Here is a 19361-nt window from a genome sequence, read left to right as displayed (position 1 = left end):
GCCGCTGCCGGCTGCGCTGAGGTGGCTTCCGGTCGGGCCTGCCCGGGTCACCCGCGCCTCCTCCCGACCCTCCGCAGCTGGCGTGTGGGTCGCGGTGCCTGTCTCGCCTGGCTGGGCTCGTCCTCGGGGGACTGGAGTAAGTGCGAGGATGGCTGAGAAGGGGAGGCTTTGGCCGGACCCGAGCGGGCAGCGTTGCTCCTTTTTAGCGCTGAACGAAAAGAGGGGCGTGTGGGGGTAGATGCCCTCCCAGCTGCCCTCCCTTCCCGACCCGCCGCCTGGCTTTGGGGGAGCCGTGCCCTGCCCTGCCCTGCCCTGCCCGAGCTCGGGGCCGGCTTCTGGGACCCTCTGCTCACCTCGCACCCTCCTTCAGGGCTCAGGGAGGGCTTTCAGAAGGGCTGTTCTGAGGGGCAACCTGGGGCTTCCCATTGCGACGGTCGTGAGCTTGGTTTTCCTTGGGTCTGTGTGTTTCCCATCACTATTTTAAGGACTCCTGGCAGCACTGAGAAACTACAGACTGAAAACAGTCTGGATTAGTTCAGTGGGCCTCTTCTCCTGCCCTAACTGTTGATAACAGTGTAGCATCCCCTTTCACCTGACAGCAATGCTGTCACACTAACAATATTTACTTTCAGCCAAGTGCTATGTGCCTTTCTTGAGGGGTGCTTGCTGCTGAAGGGATGAGGTCCTGGCTTTCCCATCAGGGGAGCGTGAACCTCTTGATCCCTTTCTCTCAGAAGGCGAAAAAGCTGTTCCAGAGTAAGCAAGAAAATTCTGCTGGCAGTACTAAATTTATAGTGTTGTTATCTGATAGATTGGGAAAAGAATGCAATGGTAATGAAATGAAGCCTGGTCTGGTGGATGCAGCTGAAGTACGAGAGCAGCTTGCAAAACAGGAATTTGGCGACAGAATCTTATCTGCAGCATGCTTTACTTTTATACTGGCTGGGTTTTGCCATTCTTGACTATATATTCTCATCTTCATAGACACAGCAGAAATAGAAAGAGAGTGCTTCAATAATCTTTTGTGATAAAATGCTATATTGTGCAGTGTGACTTGCTGCATATTATAATAAAAATATTCCACTAATTGCCCTGTAACTATGCCGATGCTTGTTGTATGAATACAACCTTAAGTAATTGCCAGGAGTTGAAAATGCCCTATTGTGCTTCAGTTGATCATTTATTTTAGCCAGCAATAAAACTGTAGAAATTGCTTGATATTCAAGTTGGTGTTCAACTTGCTTTATTCGTTAGGACTAACACCTTGTTAGCTTGCTTTACTAAGTATGAAATCAGGCTTGATGTAGTTTTATCAGATACTTAGTCCTAAAAGTAGCAGGTGAGAACTCATTCTGCTGATGTGAGGGATGTTGAATTGCTAGTAGAAAGTAGTCATGTAAAAAGACAGTTAAAATCAGTATGAATCTTATTTATCAAAGGGTTTTTTTAATTCTTATTATTTAGGTTCAGGGAAAGTAAATAAAATCTATATAATATAAAAACATTTTAAAAGTAGACATATTCTCCCCCCCCCCCTTTGTGCTTCCTTATTATTTACAAGTCTTCATAGATATGTATCTAAATTATTCCCTTCCCATTGTAATATGTAATATTGGAAAAGTAATGCGTAGTTTTGAAGACTGAGATTCAAGAGGTTGTGACTAATTTTTATAAGATTTAGCTAAACTTGGTTTATTGAAGTGAAGGTGTCTGGCTAAATTTCTTGGCAACATTGGAAAGCGAGGGGTTGTGCTCAGTGTGCCTAATCACAACCTCAAGGACAGCAGCATAGAATGATACTTTAATATCCTGATCTGGAAGATGTTAACCATGTTGCTGAAAGCTAGAAACAGAGTCCTTAGTTCAGAGTTCCCTAGGTTTTTTAAATGGCCTTCATCAACTGTGATTTCTCATTTCACTGACTGACTGATGATCTGAGTATTCTAAGCTGTTATCAGAAATATTTATAAATTGTGTATGAAAGATAATACTAGGAATGCAGAAGTTCTGCTGAAGTGACATGAATGATATCTTTAGGTAACACCTACCAGTTAGGTGTGGAGCTGAAGCTCTTTTTATGCTAAAACTTTGTATAATGTTACAGAAAACACCCATGATTTGAGTAAACAAAGAGCTGGTTGGTTTGTAAGTGTTTTTCTCCAAAGCCAAACAGAACAATAAAAGAGAACTTAAAAGCAAAATGTCTGGTCTTCCTCAGATTAGACAGTGAAATGAAGTGTAAAAAAAATGTTACACATGGTGAAGTGATACAGTGGCTTTATAGGAATTTGCAGATCTCTTCGCCCTTCCCCCTCTGTTAGTACATGTTACCGTTTGCACGGTCATGCTGCCGCCTTGTGGGTGTTATTTGAGTGTTTGCAGTAAATGTGTGTGTTCTGTACTGTAGAAAGCTCTGTGTTTCTGGTTAAGGAGCTTAATGATTAGCAATGTAGATGCTCAGATGCAATTTTTCATCTTCAGGGTTAGTACCTGGAAATACAAGGATTTGCATTTTGCTTTAAGAAGTAATTTTTCTGAGCAATATGTGATTTTTTTTTTTAACTATTGACTTTAGAAACTCGAAAAAAATGAATTACTTTTGTGTGCAATTTTTTTAAATGAAAGAAATAGCAAAACTTGGTCTAAGAAATAGTCTTCTGACATGTTTTAATGAAATATGGAAAAAGCATCTTAGGAAAACAATTACCTAGATTTAAATCTTTCTTTCATTGTTGTCCCCCAAACATGGAAATATTAAGCATTAAGCTAATCAGTGAGACTAAAGCAACCTAACTTAGTTTTCCTTCTGCGTCAGGAAACTTGTTAGTTCATATTTATGGGAGGTTTTGAGAAAAGAAGAAAGGAAATTCCCTTGATTCCTGACATGCTGATCTCATGCTTCCTTTGGGAAAGAAGCGGGAATGTACCAAACCCCTTATTTCTCCACACAGCTAGATCCTTTTACTGCTATTTGCCATAAGGATGTCAGGAGGAGAGACTAGCACATGGAGAGAAACAAGCACCTTATCCTAGATTTTGGTGTCTAGCAGGAGTGTGAAGGAAATGCATAGTGTTCTTGTCTGCTCTTTTGGGACAGCCTTTTGGTTTCTGTGTACTTGCTCGGTATCTGCAGTTTTATTGTGAATTCCATAATACGTGTAGGTTCCTTTTGCGCATTAATATTAAATATTTAATGTATCGAACATATGTATAGATCATCTTTTAGATTAGGAATGAGTATCACTTTTCGATAACTTATATGTTGATTCCTGTTAGGAAACATTTAGCAACTTGATATGCTTATGCAAGGAATTATCTTAGAAGTATTATTTTTCTAAACAGAAATATTAGTGTTGGAAATTCAGTATTATTGTCAGAGAATTTCTAAGTTTAGTCTTTTGATTTAAAAAAAAAAAAAAAAAAAAGGTTTATATTGGAAACCATAAAGCTAGAACATCCCCCATTTTCCCCACCTTAAGATAAACTATACAGAACATGATACTCGAATGAGACAATTTCTTAATTCTTCTTTTCCCTGAATGATAGCGTAGATTTAGAAACTAGTTAAGGAAGTTGAAAGATCAATCATCTTTATCCATGTCTTTGACCTTCAGAGGCTAACAGTTTATAGAAATTTGCAGTTAGTTCTTAAGGCATTTCAACCAAATCATTTAGATATATATGTAGTGTAATTTTTAACAAGGAAAAACTGCACATAATTCAAAATCTCATATAAAAGACATTAAAGGGCAGACCATTTTTGTGCAACCCAGTGAAATGTCAGTGCCTTTATGCAAAGAGTTCATCTAAATACTTCTCTCCAAATATTCGTTTCAGATATTAATGCTTGCTTAGGATTTTGCAGTGCATTTTTCCTCCTAAAGTAATTCCTGTATTTTCTTGGTACTGTTCTTCTACTTTACTGCTAGGATTTTTTCTACAGCAATTGCATGTTTACCTTGATGTTCTTTATCCAGCATTTCTGTTAGTAGTTTTCTCAGAGCAATTTATATTGCTTATTGTTTTTCTGCGATTCCCCCCCAGTATATTTTCATACTTAGATTCCTTATGAGCCACCACCTATATAGAATTCTGTCACTGTGGACTTAAATTCTGGTAGAGATGGCAACTTGCTATCTTTATTTTAGATTGGAACATTATTAAAAGGAAACTAAGGAAACCATCCTATCCTTTCTTCATACATGTTTTTGTTACTCTTGAAACTTTGATCTGTCAGAGTCATATCCCTCCAGCAAAAATATTTTAGCCTTCTCTGCTCATGTATAGATCACTGTCACTCCTAAACATAAATATAACATTGAGCACTGATAACACTGTTCAGTCATGAACATCAAAAGTACTTAAAGGCTCTAGTTAAGCCTTCCATGACCACTGTAAGATGTTTTGTTACTTTAATCCACCGTAGCCTGTATGAACTGAGTACTGTATCTGGTAACTGAACTTGAAAGATTTTAATATTCAATGTTACTTGAAAATGAATTTCAGGAGTACTGGTCTATGAACTGGTGTGATAGTTAGGACCTCTGATTTGTAGCATCTGTGCTGCAAGAGGTGCCATTGCAAAATTCATTTGAGTTGTTAGAAGGCTTTTAATTGATGAAATGCACTGTCACCTCTCTATTTGTGGCATTGATAGCTTTCATCCACTTTATATGAGAATAATTTTGTAAACAATGGCAGTGATTACTAATCTTATTTTAGAAATAATGAATCTTTCCTTGAATAGCTCCCTTAGACTTTCTGGCCTGTGCTGATGTGCATGCTACCTGTTTCACTAGGGCACTGGTCTCAGAAGGAGAAAGCAAGACAGCCAGCTCAGATGACAGTTTTAGAAGAGCAGTCGGAGTCTGAATGATGAAGAGATTTAATAATCAGCTGGGTTCACACATGTTAAAGTAATGCACAGTCATTGAGCATGTCATCCTCTCAAGGGAACGCTAACTCTAGTGCTATCAAAAATCTACTGATAAATTCAAAACGTTGACTTCGTGTGGCATGCAATCAAAAGCTGGTGGCAATAACACAGCAGGGTTCTTAATCACTTTGCTGTAACAGTCGTGCTCCTGCTGTCATATTTCTAAAGGTTCATTTGTTAATTTGTTGAATAGAATGCTTAAGCAACTTGTACAGTTTCCAGCTTCTGTGCTTAGAGTATATGTAGTGTAATATTAGACTACCAGATAGTATGGGGGAAGATTTTTGAAAGAAATTACTACATGTGTTTGCAACACTATGTGGAACATATTCTTATGGGTCTCGAGAGGCTTTTAAATCTGTTTAGATTTTTAAAATTAAGTTTGCTTGTGGGAATTTAACTCTTGTTAAGCTGAACACATGATGGGAAATATTGGGTAAATTAGTGTACATACCTCTTGAAGCCAAATATATTACTTGAGTATTTGTGGTGGGTAGACCCTGGCTGGATGCCAGGTGCCCACCAAAGCCGCTCTGTCACTCTCCCCACCATCAGCTGGACAGGGGAGAGAAAATATAATGAAAGGCTTGTGGGTCGAGATAAGGGCAGGGAGAGATCACTCGCCAATTACTGTTTGTCACAGGCAAAACAGATTCAACTTGGGGAAAAAATTTAATTTAATATATTTTCTATCAAATCAGAGTAGGATAATGAGAAATAAAAACTAAATCTTAAAAATACCTTCCCCCCACCCCTGCCGCCTTCTTGGGCTCAACTTTACTCCCGATTTTCTCTCCTTCCTCCCCCCTCAGCAGCACAGGAGGACGGGGAATGGGCATTGCAGTCAGTTCATCACGCGTTGTTTCTGCCGCTCCTTCCTCCTCAAGGGGAGGACTCCTCACACTCTTCCCCTGATCCAGCGTGGGGTCCCTCCCATGGGAGACAGTCCTCCACGAACTTCTCCAGCGTGAGTCCTTCCCACAGGCTGCAGTCCTTCAGGCACAGACTGCTCCAGCACGGGCTTTCCCATGGAGTCACAGCCATATTCGGGGGCATCCAACTCCTCCGGCATGGGGTCCTCCATGGGCTGCAGGTGGAGATCTGCTCCACCGTGGACCTCCACAGGCTGCAGGGGGACAGCCTGCCTCACCATGGTCTTCCCCACGGGTTGCAGGGGAATCTCTGCTCTGGCACCTGGAGCACCTCCTGCCCCTCCTTCTTCACTGACCTGGCGGTCTGCAAAGTTGTTTCTCTCACATGCTCTCACTCCTCTCTCCAGCTGCAGTTTTTTTGTTCCACAGCAACTTTTTCCTCTTCTTAAACCTGTTATACCAGCAGCGCTACTACTGTCGCTGATGGGCTTAGGCTTGGACTTGGCCAGCAGCGGAGCCGGCTGGCAGTGGCTCTGTCAGACACTGGGGAAGATTCTAGCAGCCTCTCACAGAAGCCACCCCTGTCGCCACCCCGCACTACCAAAACCTTGCCACACAAACCCAATACAGTATTCTAGGAATAGCAGTATAGATTATAGCTGCCAACACTGCAGCTGAATATTGGGATTTTGCAATTGTAAAATCTGACCACTGGCTGCTAGTATTTAGCTTGTCTATTTAGCTGAAGTGTTAAAACAGTGATGGGTACTCCGTACAAGTTGTAGTGGTATTTGCCTGATGTATTGCAGCTAGAAAGGTCATCTTTTTGCGAGGAGGGGCAATGAGAAAATAGTAAGTAAACAAACAAAAAAAGGCATCTCTTTAATTCACTGGCAGTATGGGTCATATTAGTAGAATTTTGTGAAGATGAGACCATTTGTCTTGGTATGAACTGGACTTTTCTTCTTCCCTCCCTGGTGAAGTGATCTTCAACAGCAAAGATGTCATCTTATTTCAGCCTCTGTCATATGATGTTTTCTTCCTTTTCAAGAAAAGATCTTGAAAATTACTTCTGGGAATATTGATTTTTCAAATGGGAGGCAATATAAGAAATTATCTCTAGAATTAAGCTTGCTCCTGCCCCCTCGAATTCTGCAGAAAAGGACCTGGGGGTCTTGGTTGACATGAAGTTAAAACGTGATTTAGCAGTGCACCCTTGCGGCAACAAAGGCTAACAGCATACTGGGCTGCGTTAGAAGTGTAGCTAGCAGGTTAAGGGAAGTTATTATTATTCCTCTCTTCTTGGCAGTCTTGAGGCTACATCTGAAATACTATGTTCATCTTTGGGTCCCACAGTCTAACAGAGATGATAAAAAACCGAGTCCAGCAAAGGAGAAACTAAGAGGGTCAGGAGGGTGGAACAGCAGGCATATGCAGCAAGGTGAAGGGAGCTAGGCTGCTTTAGCGGTCAAAAGAGAAGACTCGAGGGAAACCTAAATGCTGTCTTCCACTATCTGAGGGAGTAGGTGATTCGTGAAGACAGATCCAGATGCTTTTCAGAGGAGCACAGTGAAAGGGCAAGAGGCAACAATGTGAAGTTGCAAGAGGGGACATTCCAATTGGGCATAATTAAAAAAAATCATCACTGTTTTGATTAAGTACTGGTTTTTAAAGCATCATCAATGCTTTGGATCAGGATTTTTTAAAAAGCATGTAGATAACTAAAAAAGTTGTCAGTTCTCAGGGTGCTATAATGAAATATCATTGTGCTTCCTGTTCTGATCCATCTTTGTAGAAGGTAGAAAGAAAATTACATATACTTAGCTTTTTTTAAAGCTAGAAAGAAGAAAACCGAAGTAGGAAGGTGAAAAGATAATCTGCAGTTCAAGAAAGATTAATGTTACTAGGGAGTCCCTGAAAATTAAAATCTCAAATGCATGCCCATGTCCATGATAGCAAAAAATATAAACTTCTAGTTAACTTTTAACATTTGGGCTGTGTAGAAGAACAGACATGTGCTGGTTTTAATTACTTTAACTGTGTAATATAACTTATACATACTAAGCTGCATTTTGATCTAAAATATTTTTTGTTAAAACAATACTGTGTGATAATATCGTAAGTAGATAACTCAAACTTTCTAGTTATACTTTCATATTTTAATGTTGGCAGGCGGAAGTTTTCTGAGACTCTTGTCCTTGTACTACTAAAATTATCCCTCACTAAAGATGCATCCAGACCTGTCTCCGCATCTGCACACTGAAGAATGTAACCTAGTTATCAGTCTGCTCAAGAAGTGTCACAAGGAGGTAAGGAGTTTTGAGCAGAGAAAAGAGTGGGTGGTTTGGGGGAATGAGTGTCAGATAAATTAGTGAGAATATTATATGATCATAGAGAGAAAAACCTCCTCTAGGCAGAGCAGCCATGACATGTAGCTAGTATGTTTTCACTGAAGAGGTATCTGATGACTGTGTGTACAATTTTGCCAGTGATTTTTTTTACAAAATAAAACATGCCTTAAAATTTCCTGTGCTACAGCTGGACAAGAATGGACCTATTTTGAGAAATGAAATAAATTCTCCACCTTTTAGTACTGTGTGCCCCTCAAAAAAACAATAATAAAAGCAACTTCAAATGCCCTCTTTTGTATGCTCACAGCATTTCCATATTCCAGCTGTCCACTGGGCAGATGCTTCAGTCTATTTATAAGCAGATGTGTTGATGGGGATCCGGACATGCAGCATGCCTTACATTCAATGCTTGGAGAGCTAAATGTGCATTGCTGTGTGACTTCCATGTTCTTAATAGGCACCTACCCAAGAATGTGAAATGCCAAATTGTCTTCAGGCTTCTCAAGGCTCTTCATTGCTTCAGGAAGACAGAATCTTCATGTCATTCATTTAAAAGTCTTTTTTTCAATTTGTTCTGTAGTAAACCTCTAGATGTAGAAGAGTCAGCCCCTGCATTGAAAGCTATCGGCAGCATTGTTGTAATATTGTGATTTTTTTTCCCAGTTTTCTTGTATACTCTAAGTAGATGTTCTGTACAGATATATTTCTGTATTAGTGCATAAAAAGTTGAATTTCGTAGTTTCCACTGAGACAAAAATAAATGTTGAATATGAATGTGAAAACAATGGTTTACACCATTACATGCAATTTACAATATTTTCACCTCCATGTTCAAATGTGATGTTTATACTTTTTTTGCAATGCAGTTAGTTACCCATAAATTCTAAAACAATACATATGTTAGCTTTACAGTTTTGAGCAGAATTCTAAATTTTTCTTTGCAAAAGTCACCACAGAAAGAAAAACAAGGCTGATAATACACAAAATGTGTGAGAAGACATTTTGCATGAAAGAGATATAACAACATTTTTGCAGATTTTAAAGTAGCTAAACTAACATATAAAAACTTTTGCGGTACCACACTTTCTTATGATTTCTAAATTACAACAATGAAGGGAGCAGAGTTTTAATACTAAAATTCACTTTCAATGAGTATACTGTACTGGGTTTGTTCAGCAACATTTAATTGGTTTTTGTTGGCACTTGTAGTGCAATATCTTGAAATAAGCCCTCTGGAATCTGTTGATGCCATCTCATAGGTGGTACTTCCCATACCATTGCCTATCTGTTCCTGTGCACTGTCTACATTTTTTAAACCTAAGATACAAAGTTCTTGTGCAGAACATCCACAAGCTTCAAAATTAAAAGTTGTGTTAAGTGCAAGAGTTACGCATTTTTTCTGAGTTCTAAAATATTAATTTGCTTAAAAATGCTTTAGGTGATTTCAGAGATTGTAGAGACTTTTTTTTTTGTTAGTTGATTTTGTTTTAAACAACTTTAATGTTGTAATGTAGCTAGAATTAAAGTATTCAGTATCTAGAATTAAGTGAGAAGACTCTCTTTGTACATTAACTACTATAGTATCAAAAGAATTGCCAAATAAAATGACTATCAGTTAAGAGAAGAACAAAACTTCTATAGGCAATATAAAATTGAAATGTTGTAATTAGTTTTTCATAATTGTGAAAACAAATCCAGTCAGGAAAGAAAATACACTCAGATTTGTCCTGCTTTTTGGTACATACATAGTTGGGCTTTCTATGCTTTGACTAGAGAATCCAGAAATACTCATTTACTACTTGAAAGTAATGGTTGACTGTATTTTTGGTGTGTCTGTGTTTTTTTGCTTGTTTTTTAATAAAAATGAATGTTAATATACACGTATTGTAGGCTTTTTGTATAATGTAGCTTATTAGACTGCCTTGAGTTTGAGAGGGAACTGGAACTAAAAGGTGTACTTGAATTCCTTGGCAGCAAGTGATTCAAAGAACTCTATTGCCTATTTGACTTATGAAGGGACTAAGAGCAGCAATAACACAGTCATGCACAGGATTATATTCTCTTGGTTTTGTTTGAAGTTGATGTTTACATGAAGAGGAATTACTTTTGTCAGTCTTGTGCAACAATGAGACGGTAGTTGTGCAAGCAGTCTCAGAACAGAAAGGGTGAGGATGGCTTCTTTCACACTCAGTTGAAAGGAAGCAATACTTTTTCATTTAAAATTCACGGGGAATGTGCTGAAATACTCTTTTAAAATTGAAGTCACTGAAATCCGAAAAGTTGGTGATCTTTATCAGTGACTACCTGCTGTTTTGTTACAATGCCAAAATGTTCTAAGAACCTTCATCTACAATTTAAATTAATATTCCTGAGGGATGAAAAGCATTATTTTTTAATTGGGTATAATGTGTGTGCATTTTCACAAAAGTCAGTTTGATTTACTTTATTCCTAATCTAGAACCTGCTCATTATATCAAGTTTTGCATCTAGTGAGGAGAGGTTAATGGGATTCCTATTTGGTGTCATTATTTTCTTTTTTTTTTTTTTTTAACAACTCCACTTGTGGTGCCAAGTCCATGTTTTAAAAAGACGTATTTTCATAGGTGGCAGCTGAAAGAAATGCACGTTGTCTTGCAACCATATCACTGTAATAGGCATAATAGCTATTTTTGAGAAACTGATTCTTTTTTTTCTCATAATCTGAACCAAAATTTGACAGCTTAGGAATCTGGCTAAAGAAATATAGACTCAACTCACTGTATGCAGTAGTAAGAGTGGAGTTTGAAATATGAGCGCTCACTTTGAAGTTTAACATGCAGGTATGGGCATAGAATACAAAACTAAATCTGTATTAGCTAAAATGAAAGTATTGTAAAAGCAAGATAAGCTTGCAGTAACGTGGCCATTTATCGCATGCAACTGCTTCAGAGTGTCATCTGATGCCCTTTATAAAGCAGAGAGGTATAAACAAGCTAATTGTAGCACTGCTATAGTTAGTTGTCATAATCTTTATTAACCCACTCCTACATTCAGTAATGTTCTATTGGTTGAAATCTTGTCCACTGTTTGAATTTTAAATAGTGTTCCTGTATTACTTGTATAAATCCATCTGGTTGCTCATCAGCTATAGAAATGTGCATAGGTTTCCCTCTGAAATATGGAAGTGACTTCATTTTCATCTGTTTTGTTTGTTTTGTTCTTCATGGTCTTTTTTAAAAAAAATTCATTAGTTCTTTAAAAGATTGATCGAATTGTCTCTATTGATTGGGTAGCTGTAAATATCTACTAAAAGCTCCACACCTTCAGGTCTTCTGAATTGCTTGGATACTCTGCTACCAGATTCTGCTATGAGATTCTGTCCCATGGTAACAAGCATCACTCTGAAAAAGTAGTCCTTTTAGAAGAATGCATTCTGAGGGTGATTTGATGGCTGATAATATGAAATCCCTTCAGGAAATCCTGGCTAAAAGGACAGATTTTTATGGTGGATGTCATCAGGTTAGGTGGGGAATGCCTTCCTGAGGACAACGCCTGCAGTTTTTCAGAAACTAAGTAACACTTAAGAATGCGTAAGTCCCATAGTTGAGCTGTGTCATAAAGATGGTAAATGCATCTTATTTATTAACCTCAAGATTTGGAGAAACTTAATCGCCTGGTTTTTATACTGGTTCTAACATTTCAGTCACTTAAGCTTAGTGCCTGCATCTTCTGGACCAACTCATTCTTCATGTGGTAGGGATGATGGAGCATCAAGTCCTTTGCCTCTCTAGGTCATGAAGAAATAATGAAAACTAAAGCACAGAAGACATTGCCTCCAGGATGCCCGTAGATCTCCTACTACATCTTTCTATATCACAAACTGGAGTTCAGAATATTCATTTTTTGTACATGACTCAAGCTAGTGTGAGTGAAATTTGTAAGACCAATTTCCTAGATCAAGAAAATGTTCTACATTTAGACTTCATAGCTTCAGCTTAGGTATCCTATTTTAGTCTGATTATATGACATAGTGAGTACCTTCAACTTTCAGCAAGGCAAGGGTGGTTCAAATGAGGTTCAGGAGTAGCTCTAACTTCTACCTACTCAGTGAAAAAGTTACAAAGCATCATTTTTCACAAAAAGAGAAAAGGAAAAGAAGACCAGGATATGTTGCAAAATGCAAGTGACTTCTAAGAAATTTAGAGCTTCCGAGGAAGAAACCTTTGAATTGTAAATTTTTTTCTCTCTCCCTAACTTAACCAGCACAACATTTTGAAATTTTTTGGCTATTGCAATGATATTGACCGTGAGATGCGGAAGTGCCTAAAGAAAGAGGTAAGAAACAGATTTACTGTGAGTTAAATGCTTAATTAAAAAAAAGTCCATAGGACAGAAACAGCATTGTTTTGTATTAAGTAGTACAAATCAATAAATAGGCCTTGAAATATAAGCACATTCTGGAGTGGGCATTTGATACCAAATTTAAACTTTTTTTGATAGATTTGTGAGGTAAAATCTGGCTTTAACAAATGGCATAGTCTATTTTTGGATATATAAAAATAGGCAAACACATTTTAACCAAACAAATACTGCAAATAGGAACTGACACTTCACAGATTGCTTCTGATTTTTTCTTAAATTTTTTTTTTAAGTAGTGGTGTTCGCAGAGAATAGACTATAAAGTAGTAATGGTCACTTCTGCATGAGTAACACTTATTACTGAAGTCGGTTATACTGACTGAAACTACTTGATGAGTTGCTGAGTTAGGCCCTAAATGAAAATATTGCTGCTTAGGACCTACTAATTGCCGTACTACATCTGCAGATATGAAGGAATGGAAGACTCTCGGAAGTTTAAGTAGATTAACTAGCTAATGGGCACATTTTCAGAAGAGTATCAACTGGTCTTTATATTTGTGGTTGTCATGCCTACATGACAGAACACATAAATGAACTTTTCACACATCTTTTAACTTGAAATTGTACTTATTAATTTTGACATAAATTTCACAATTGTGTCTAAAAATGGAAACTTGGAAGTGCATGATAGCCAGAACAGTTTGGGCCCCTTCTTTTCCCTCTGTCAGTCTATGGGAATTCATTTCATCTGCTTGTGCCAAATACCTTCCCCCCCCCTTGTAAAAACTGTAGCACAGATCTGGAAAATAATGAAGGAAAGTTTCTTTCCAACTAATCTTATTTTTCTTTGTTTCATTGAAGCCTTTACATTAAAAGGAGTTCTTGATGGCTATATTTGTTAGCTTTCTTAAAATATGGCTACATTGATATGCCATTACTAGGAAGCCCCTGAAAGACTGTTCACAAGTATGGAATAGGTACAGATGTAGCTTTTGAAGATCCATTGTTCTCGTTCTAAGTAAAAACATGGATGGTTATTGAAAAAATAAATATTGGCATGGGAAAAAGTTAAGCATTCTGTAAATGTTAAATAATGTTTCGGGCCATTATTTCAGTTATAGACCAATCAGTACAATGAGTGAAAAAACGCAAATCCTTTCCAAAATCAATCTCCTTAACAGTTTATTATAGTGTATAAAGATTTGAGTATTTGTGTGTTACTTGGGTTTTATTCTTGATATGAATTACTAAAAAAATGAACAAATATATGGGCTAACTTAAGGCCAAGAATAAGTTGCTTCTCATGAAATACATATCAAATCATACATTGATTTTTAATTCGTCATTTCTTTTAGCCATGAAAAGGTTTCCTTTTTGGCTGCAATGAAAGACAGGCTCTTCAGTCTTCAGGCTTTTGCTAGTGCAGGGGCATACTTGAAAGCACAGTTGTCTTATGCATGTTATCTAAACTGTGAAGGCTTTCTTGATTCCATTTTACACTGGAGTCCTGTCTCTGTTGTGTTTCTTTTTTTATACCATAAAAAAATCTAAAATGCCTTACCCTTATTAAACCCAAATTTGCCTTTGTTCCTTTCATCTTGGTATACTACTTTATCTGTGCACATAATTAATGACCAGGATCAAAAATAGACCAAGTCTGTGATGACAGATTCATGTTTCAGAAGGCAGACACACTTACATTAATCAGTATCTTTTAAAAGGAAAAGAGCCTGATCTGTGCTCTAGAATAGCACCAATGCAACATTTTTCGTAGCTCATGTGTGAAGTGTAGCTGTCATACATAAGATGGCTGTATAATTAAGTTTCTCCATAAGATTAACTGAATCTTCTTTATTAGAATGTTCTAATACTCTTTAGCTTAATAACCTCAAACTTGGAAACATGTATTTTAATCAAATGTTAATTTCAAAGTAAAAATGAACCAATATATAGATATTAACAAGAACTGCATTTCTAATGCATCGGTCAAAGATATTGTTTCTGAGTAATAAATGCTCTACGCTTTTAAATTTGACTTATCCGTTTAATGATAACAGTTGATCTATTAATTTCCTTATCTGTCTTCCAGTATGAAGAAAACAGGGCCAGGAACCGGGCAATGCGACGGAGGCTAATCGATGCTCACAAAAACTCAGAGAAGTGAGCTGTGCTGTAGTTGGACAGCTGCATCTCAATAGGGACACTCAGTTGAAAGTTGACAGATTACTTCTTTCCCATCACCAATGCTCAGCCTGTGGTTTGTGAAATCGTGAAAAAATAAACTCACCTAATACATACATACTCATTCCCAGCAAGGCAAACAGTGTGGAAAAAAATAAATATAATAAATGATCACTCACAACTTAGTTTTTGACCTCCAAAAGAAAACTCTTGTGGCAGGTCTTTGTTCTGGCATAGTTTTGTTACGATTGTTAAGTAACGAGGAGTCAGTGTGTGTGGAGTATTATGTATCCAAGGCTGCTGTATTCCCTACCTTGTGTTGAATTGCATGTATTTCTTTGTGTTTAGCAGTTTCTCTTTCATATCTTGGGGTTTTTTGGTTTTGTTCTTTTTCTTGCAAAACACTGAATGATTTTTCCCATCACTCTCTAATGTTGTGATAACACTGCTTAAATGAATTAACAAAAAAATTTTAAACAGATGTGGCTTGAAATTGGAAATTGCCTATCAAGTAATAATTGGACTTCTACTATTTTTATTGGAGCAAAAATGATGAAACTACCGTCTTCCACTGAGAAGATTAAAAATCCTTCCTGCCAACCATATGTATAGTGCAGGCTGTTGTAAGACAATTTGTTCATCATACCCAAAGCAAGTGGCTTTAGAAATTCAGAATGGAACATTTCCAGGGATTTACAAAGCTTTGCCTTGATTTTTGTTGAGCACAATCAATGTGTGTTGAGTGATTTTTAGAAGAGGAGTGCTGTGAAAAATACAAGCTAAGTAGTTCTTCCATGAATTCTGGTACAAACATGAAGTCAAGTTATTACTATTGTTCTTGAAGGAAAACTCACATTGAAGTGAAAGAAAGTGTAACTTGCCTTTCAGTTAGGCAAGTCAACTAGTTTTGTATTAGCCAAGTTGCCTCGTTAGCCTACAAAAGCTGTTTGTTTGCTATCAAACTGCAGAAAGTCCTCAACAAGTCTCTGAATTCAGAAGATTTGATATTAAAACATATGTTGGTTTGTGCAGTGATAGAGCTGCTTCTCTGGGTGTCTGCTGGATTCAGCTTATTTGTAAATGACTTTTCTGTTCTGCCTAGCAACAGAAGACTATTTTAAAAAAAAAATAAATTATTGAGCCAAATATACTAAGTGTCTTGAAACCTTTTGAAAAAAAGGGTGCTTATTCTACAATGAATTCTACAGTTTGTTTAAGAACCATTGTTGACACTCAATCTTGAAATGAGTACATGCACCTAGTTTTGGAAGACAGCTGTATTTTGTGATCTATTTTGAAAGATTAATTATATAGAATAATTTTACTTATTTTTCAATACCTGGGTGGACCCAGTTAAATTGCTAAAACTTAACCACAAATGTTTTCAGTGAAAGTTCCAAGAAAAACTGAAGCAATTGTTTCTGCATCTTTTGACATGCTGTCTGCTTTCTTAGAACAAGGAAATGATGTATTATTTGAATTAAATACTTGAGTGGTTGGAAGTGGTGCAGTCTTTTTATTGTTACTCTTCAGAATACTTTTGAAGTACTTTGTAGTGAAGTTCCCTAGCTGGGAACTCTGCATCCTTGATCCTTCTTCAATTTGTGATGACAAAATCTACTTCAGGCAAGCTCTTAAATAGGATTTGGTGATGCTTGTAATCTTTAAGTAAATAAATAAATAGAGAATTGTCCTAGAGATTAGGTTGAGAAGCTGTTATCTGAGTGCAGAAGCACTGAAGCTTTTCTTTCTTTCAACAGCTTCTGAGAGTCCAGATCTTTCACTAGAATAGCAACAAAATAAGAATCCAAGAGCCACTTAACACAGCTCATTAGTCAGAATCATGTTTTCAAAGATCAATGTGCTTAATGAATGAAAGACCAAATGGCATGCACAATTTCTATTGATACTTTGAACTACATTTAGCAATAAATCTATTTTACAGATACTTTGTTTACCTAGTGAAAGTATGATCATGTTCATCCTTCTGTTTCTCTTTGCTAATTGCCTGCCAGTAGTGGGATATGAGATTGCCCATTGATTCCTGTGGTTTTGTTCCTTTTTTTTTTTGAGAGGGGTTATGTTGCTAATTTGAAGCTGAGAAACACTAGTGTAATAATACTTACTTTCTTTTTCTGTCAGATAAATCGTAAGGGTGAAATTGTAAATGCATTTTTTTTGTTTCCTGAAGTGAGCTGAGTGGTGAGTAGGGGACATGTTGGGTGAAATAAACCTTGTCTATAAGGACTTTGAAGACACTTTATTGTAATGTCATTTGTGTATAGAAGCATTTTTCCCATTGTTCTTTCTGAAAGAGCAGGTTTGAGAGAGAAGAAAAAAGAAATGTTATGGAATTTTGCGTTGCATCATGTCAGAGAAGCTCTTGGGTACTTCATGTGGGAAAGGTGAAGAAGGGGGAAATAACAGAAAGGGCAAATGGCAGCTATATTACAGACCTGGCCATAGGAGTGAGGTTTGTCCATATTCAAGTGCAACAAAAGTCTAGAGTACACGGACAGGAGGAGTACAGAGCAAGGGAGTGATAACTACCCAGCAAAATCCCTCCAGTTCTACCAGAAACACCTGGTAACACTATCGGTCGTGTACCTTCTCTTGCTGGAAAATGAAATGCTGCAATCTTGTTTTCCTTATTTTTTTTTCTTTCTCTTTCTTTTTTCAGTAGAAGGAAGGATTTTCTGCTGAATAGCGGCAGTGTAATGTAAGTACAGCAGGGCTAGTTCTTGCTCTGGTGTTAAGCTCTGCCTGCAAAGATCACTTGTACTGGTGCTCAATTCTACTAGGAATAGTTCAAAACATTAGTTGTCTGTCAGGGGAAATTACTGTGAGATATATTCCAGTGACTGCTCAGTGGCTAGCTTTCCATAAATTAACTTAGGACACCCTTAAGCTGCAGTGAGTGCCCTGGTGCAACATAGCTTTGCCTCACAAGCACAATACCAGAGCATAAGCTGCAGCTATTGCATGTGTGTGTGTGGGCTCCACACTGAGAGGGAGGTAAGAATTCAGTATTGTCAGAAATCACTGTCTAGTCTTTATCCAGTTTAACCTTCATCTGTACTTTCTTGCAGTTAGTTTAATAATTAAGTTGATAAAAAGCTGTAAGACTGGCTCTCATGTACTATTTTTTTAATACTATTTTACGTCTCATCTCATGAATGTCCTGCATCTCTTTTGCCTCGTTTTTGGACTTTTTGGAATTAACAGGCCAAAACATGCCTTATCTGCGTGGTTCTTTATATAGGATTTGAATCTGGTATTGCTGTTAAGCTACAGCACTGAGTGTTAATATACTATGAATATACTGTTTGTCTTTCCCTGTTCCACTGTATTGGGTTTGTGGGCAAGGTTTTGGTAGCTGGGCAGCTACAGGGGTGCTTCTGTGAGAAGCTGCTAGAAGCTTCCCCAGTGTCTGACAGAAGCAATGCCAGCCGGCTCCAAGATTGACCTGCCGCTGGCCAAGCCCATCAGCAACGGTGGTAGTGCCTCTGGGCTAACAGGTCTAAGAAGAGGAAAAAGTTGCTGTGGAACAAAAAAACTGCAGCTGGAGAGAGGAGTGAGAGTATGTGAGAAACAGCCCTGCAGACCCCCAGGTCAGTGAAGAAGGAGGGGCAGGAGGTGCTTCAGGCGCCAGAGCAGAGATTCCCCTGCAACCTGTGGGGAAGACCATGGTGAGGCAGGCTGTCCCCCTGCAGCCTGTGGAGGTCCATGGTGGAGCAGATCTCCACCTGCAGCCCATGGAGGACCCCATGCCGGAGGAGTTGGATGCCCCCGAATATGGCTGTGACTCCATGGGAAAGCCCGTGCTGGAGCAGTCTGTGCCTGAAGGACTGCAGCCCGTGGGAAGGACTGAGGCTGGAGAAGTTCCTGGAGGACTCTCTCCGATGGGAGGGACCCCACGCTGGAGCAGGGGAAAAGTGTGAGGAGTCCTGCCCCTGAGGAGGAAGGAGCAGCAGAGACAAGGTGTGATGAACTGACCCCAACCTCCATTCCCCGTCCTCCTGTGCTGCTGGGGGGGAGGAAGGAGAGAAAATCGGAAGTAAAGTTGAGGCGAGGAAGAAGGTGTTTTTAAGATTTAGTTTTTATTTCTCATTATCCTACTCTGATTTGATTGGTAATAAATTAAGCTAATTTCCCCATGTCGAGTCTGTTTTGCCTGTGATGGTAATTAGTTGAGTGATCTCTCCCTATCCTTATCTTGACCCATGAGCCTTTCATTATATTTTCTCTCCCCTGTCCAGCTGATGGGGGGTAGGGGGGAGTGATAGAGCAGCTTTGGTGGGCAGCTGGTATCCAGCCAGGGTCAACCTACTGCATACACTCTAGCTGGTAACACCCTAAAGGAATTATAGCAGAGGCATTTGTTGCAGATACAGTCTATGTGTAGTTTCTAGACCTTGCAGTAAAACCTCGATTCAATTGAGCTGACCATTTGTACAATTTGGGTGAGGACTCTAGTCCTGTGAGTGTTCTAGCCACTTACTTTTTCCCATCCGATTCTCAGCTGATACGCTGCTTATTCAAACAGTTGCAGTAATTGCTCACAAACACAGGGATCAGCTGACTGTGAATTTTTATAGGCATGCATAACTTCCTGAATATCAGGGTGTACTCAAAAAAACCTTGTAAGAAATGTAGTCTTGGTACATTCCTCCACAGGAATGA

General features: G+C 38.4%; 1 protein-coding gene across 1 annotated transcript; it reads left to right on the top strand.

Moving 5' to 3' along the window:
• Positions 1-21: 21 nt before the first annotated feature.
• On the top strand, positions 22-18814 carry CMC2 (C-X9-C motif containing 2). The gene is made up of 4 exons (XM_049804361.1): positions 22-136; positions 7981-8117; positions 12402-12473; positions 14587-18814. Exons 2-4 carry the CDS (start codon positions 8037-8039, stop codon positions 14659-14661), a joined length of 228 nt encoding a protein of 75 aa, XP_049660318.1. The 5' UTR covers positions 22-136; positions 7981-8036; the 3' UTR covers positions 14662-18814.
• The last annotated feature ends 547 nt before the right edge of the window (positions 18815-19361 follow it).

This window comes from Accipiter gentilis, chromosome 7 (genome assembly GCF_929443795.1).
Source record: "Accipiter gentilis chromosome 7, bAccGen1.1, whole genome shotgun sequence".
NCBI classification, from domain to species: domain Eukaryota; kingdom Metazoa; phylum Chordata; class Aves; order Accipitriformes; family Accipitridae; genus Astur; species Astur gentilis.
This window is presented reverse-complemented; position numbering and strand designations above follow the sequence as displayed.

Excerpts from the sequence above, each read along its gene's own strand:
- CMC2 (XM_049804361.1), top strand. The coding sequence starts at position 8,037 with ATGCATCCAGACCTGTCTCCGCATCTGCACACTGAAGAATGTAACCTA. Across the intron at positions 8,118-12,401 it reads TCAAGAAGTGTCACAAGGAG|CACAACATTTTGAAATTTTT; the intron begins GTAAGGAGTTTT and ends TAACTTAACCAG. Across the intron at positions 12,474-14,586 it reads GGAAGTGCCTAAAGAAAGAG|TATGAAGAAAACAGGGCCAG; the intron begins GTAAGAAACAGA and ends TCTGTCTTCCAG.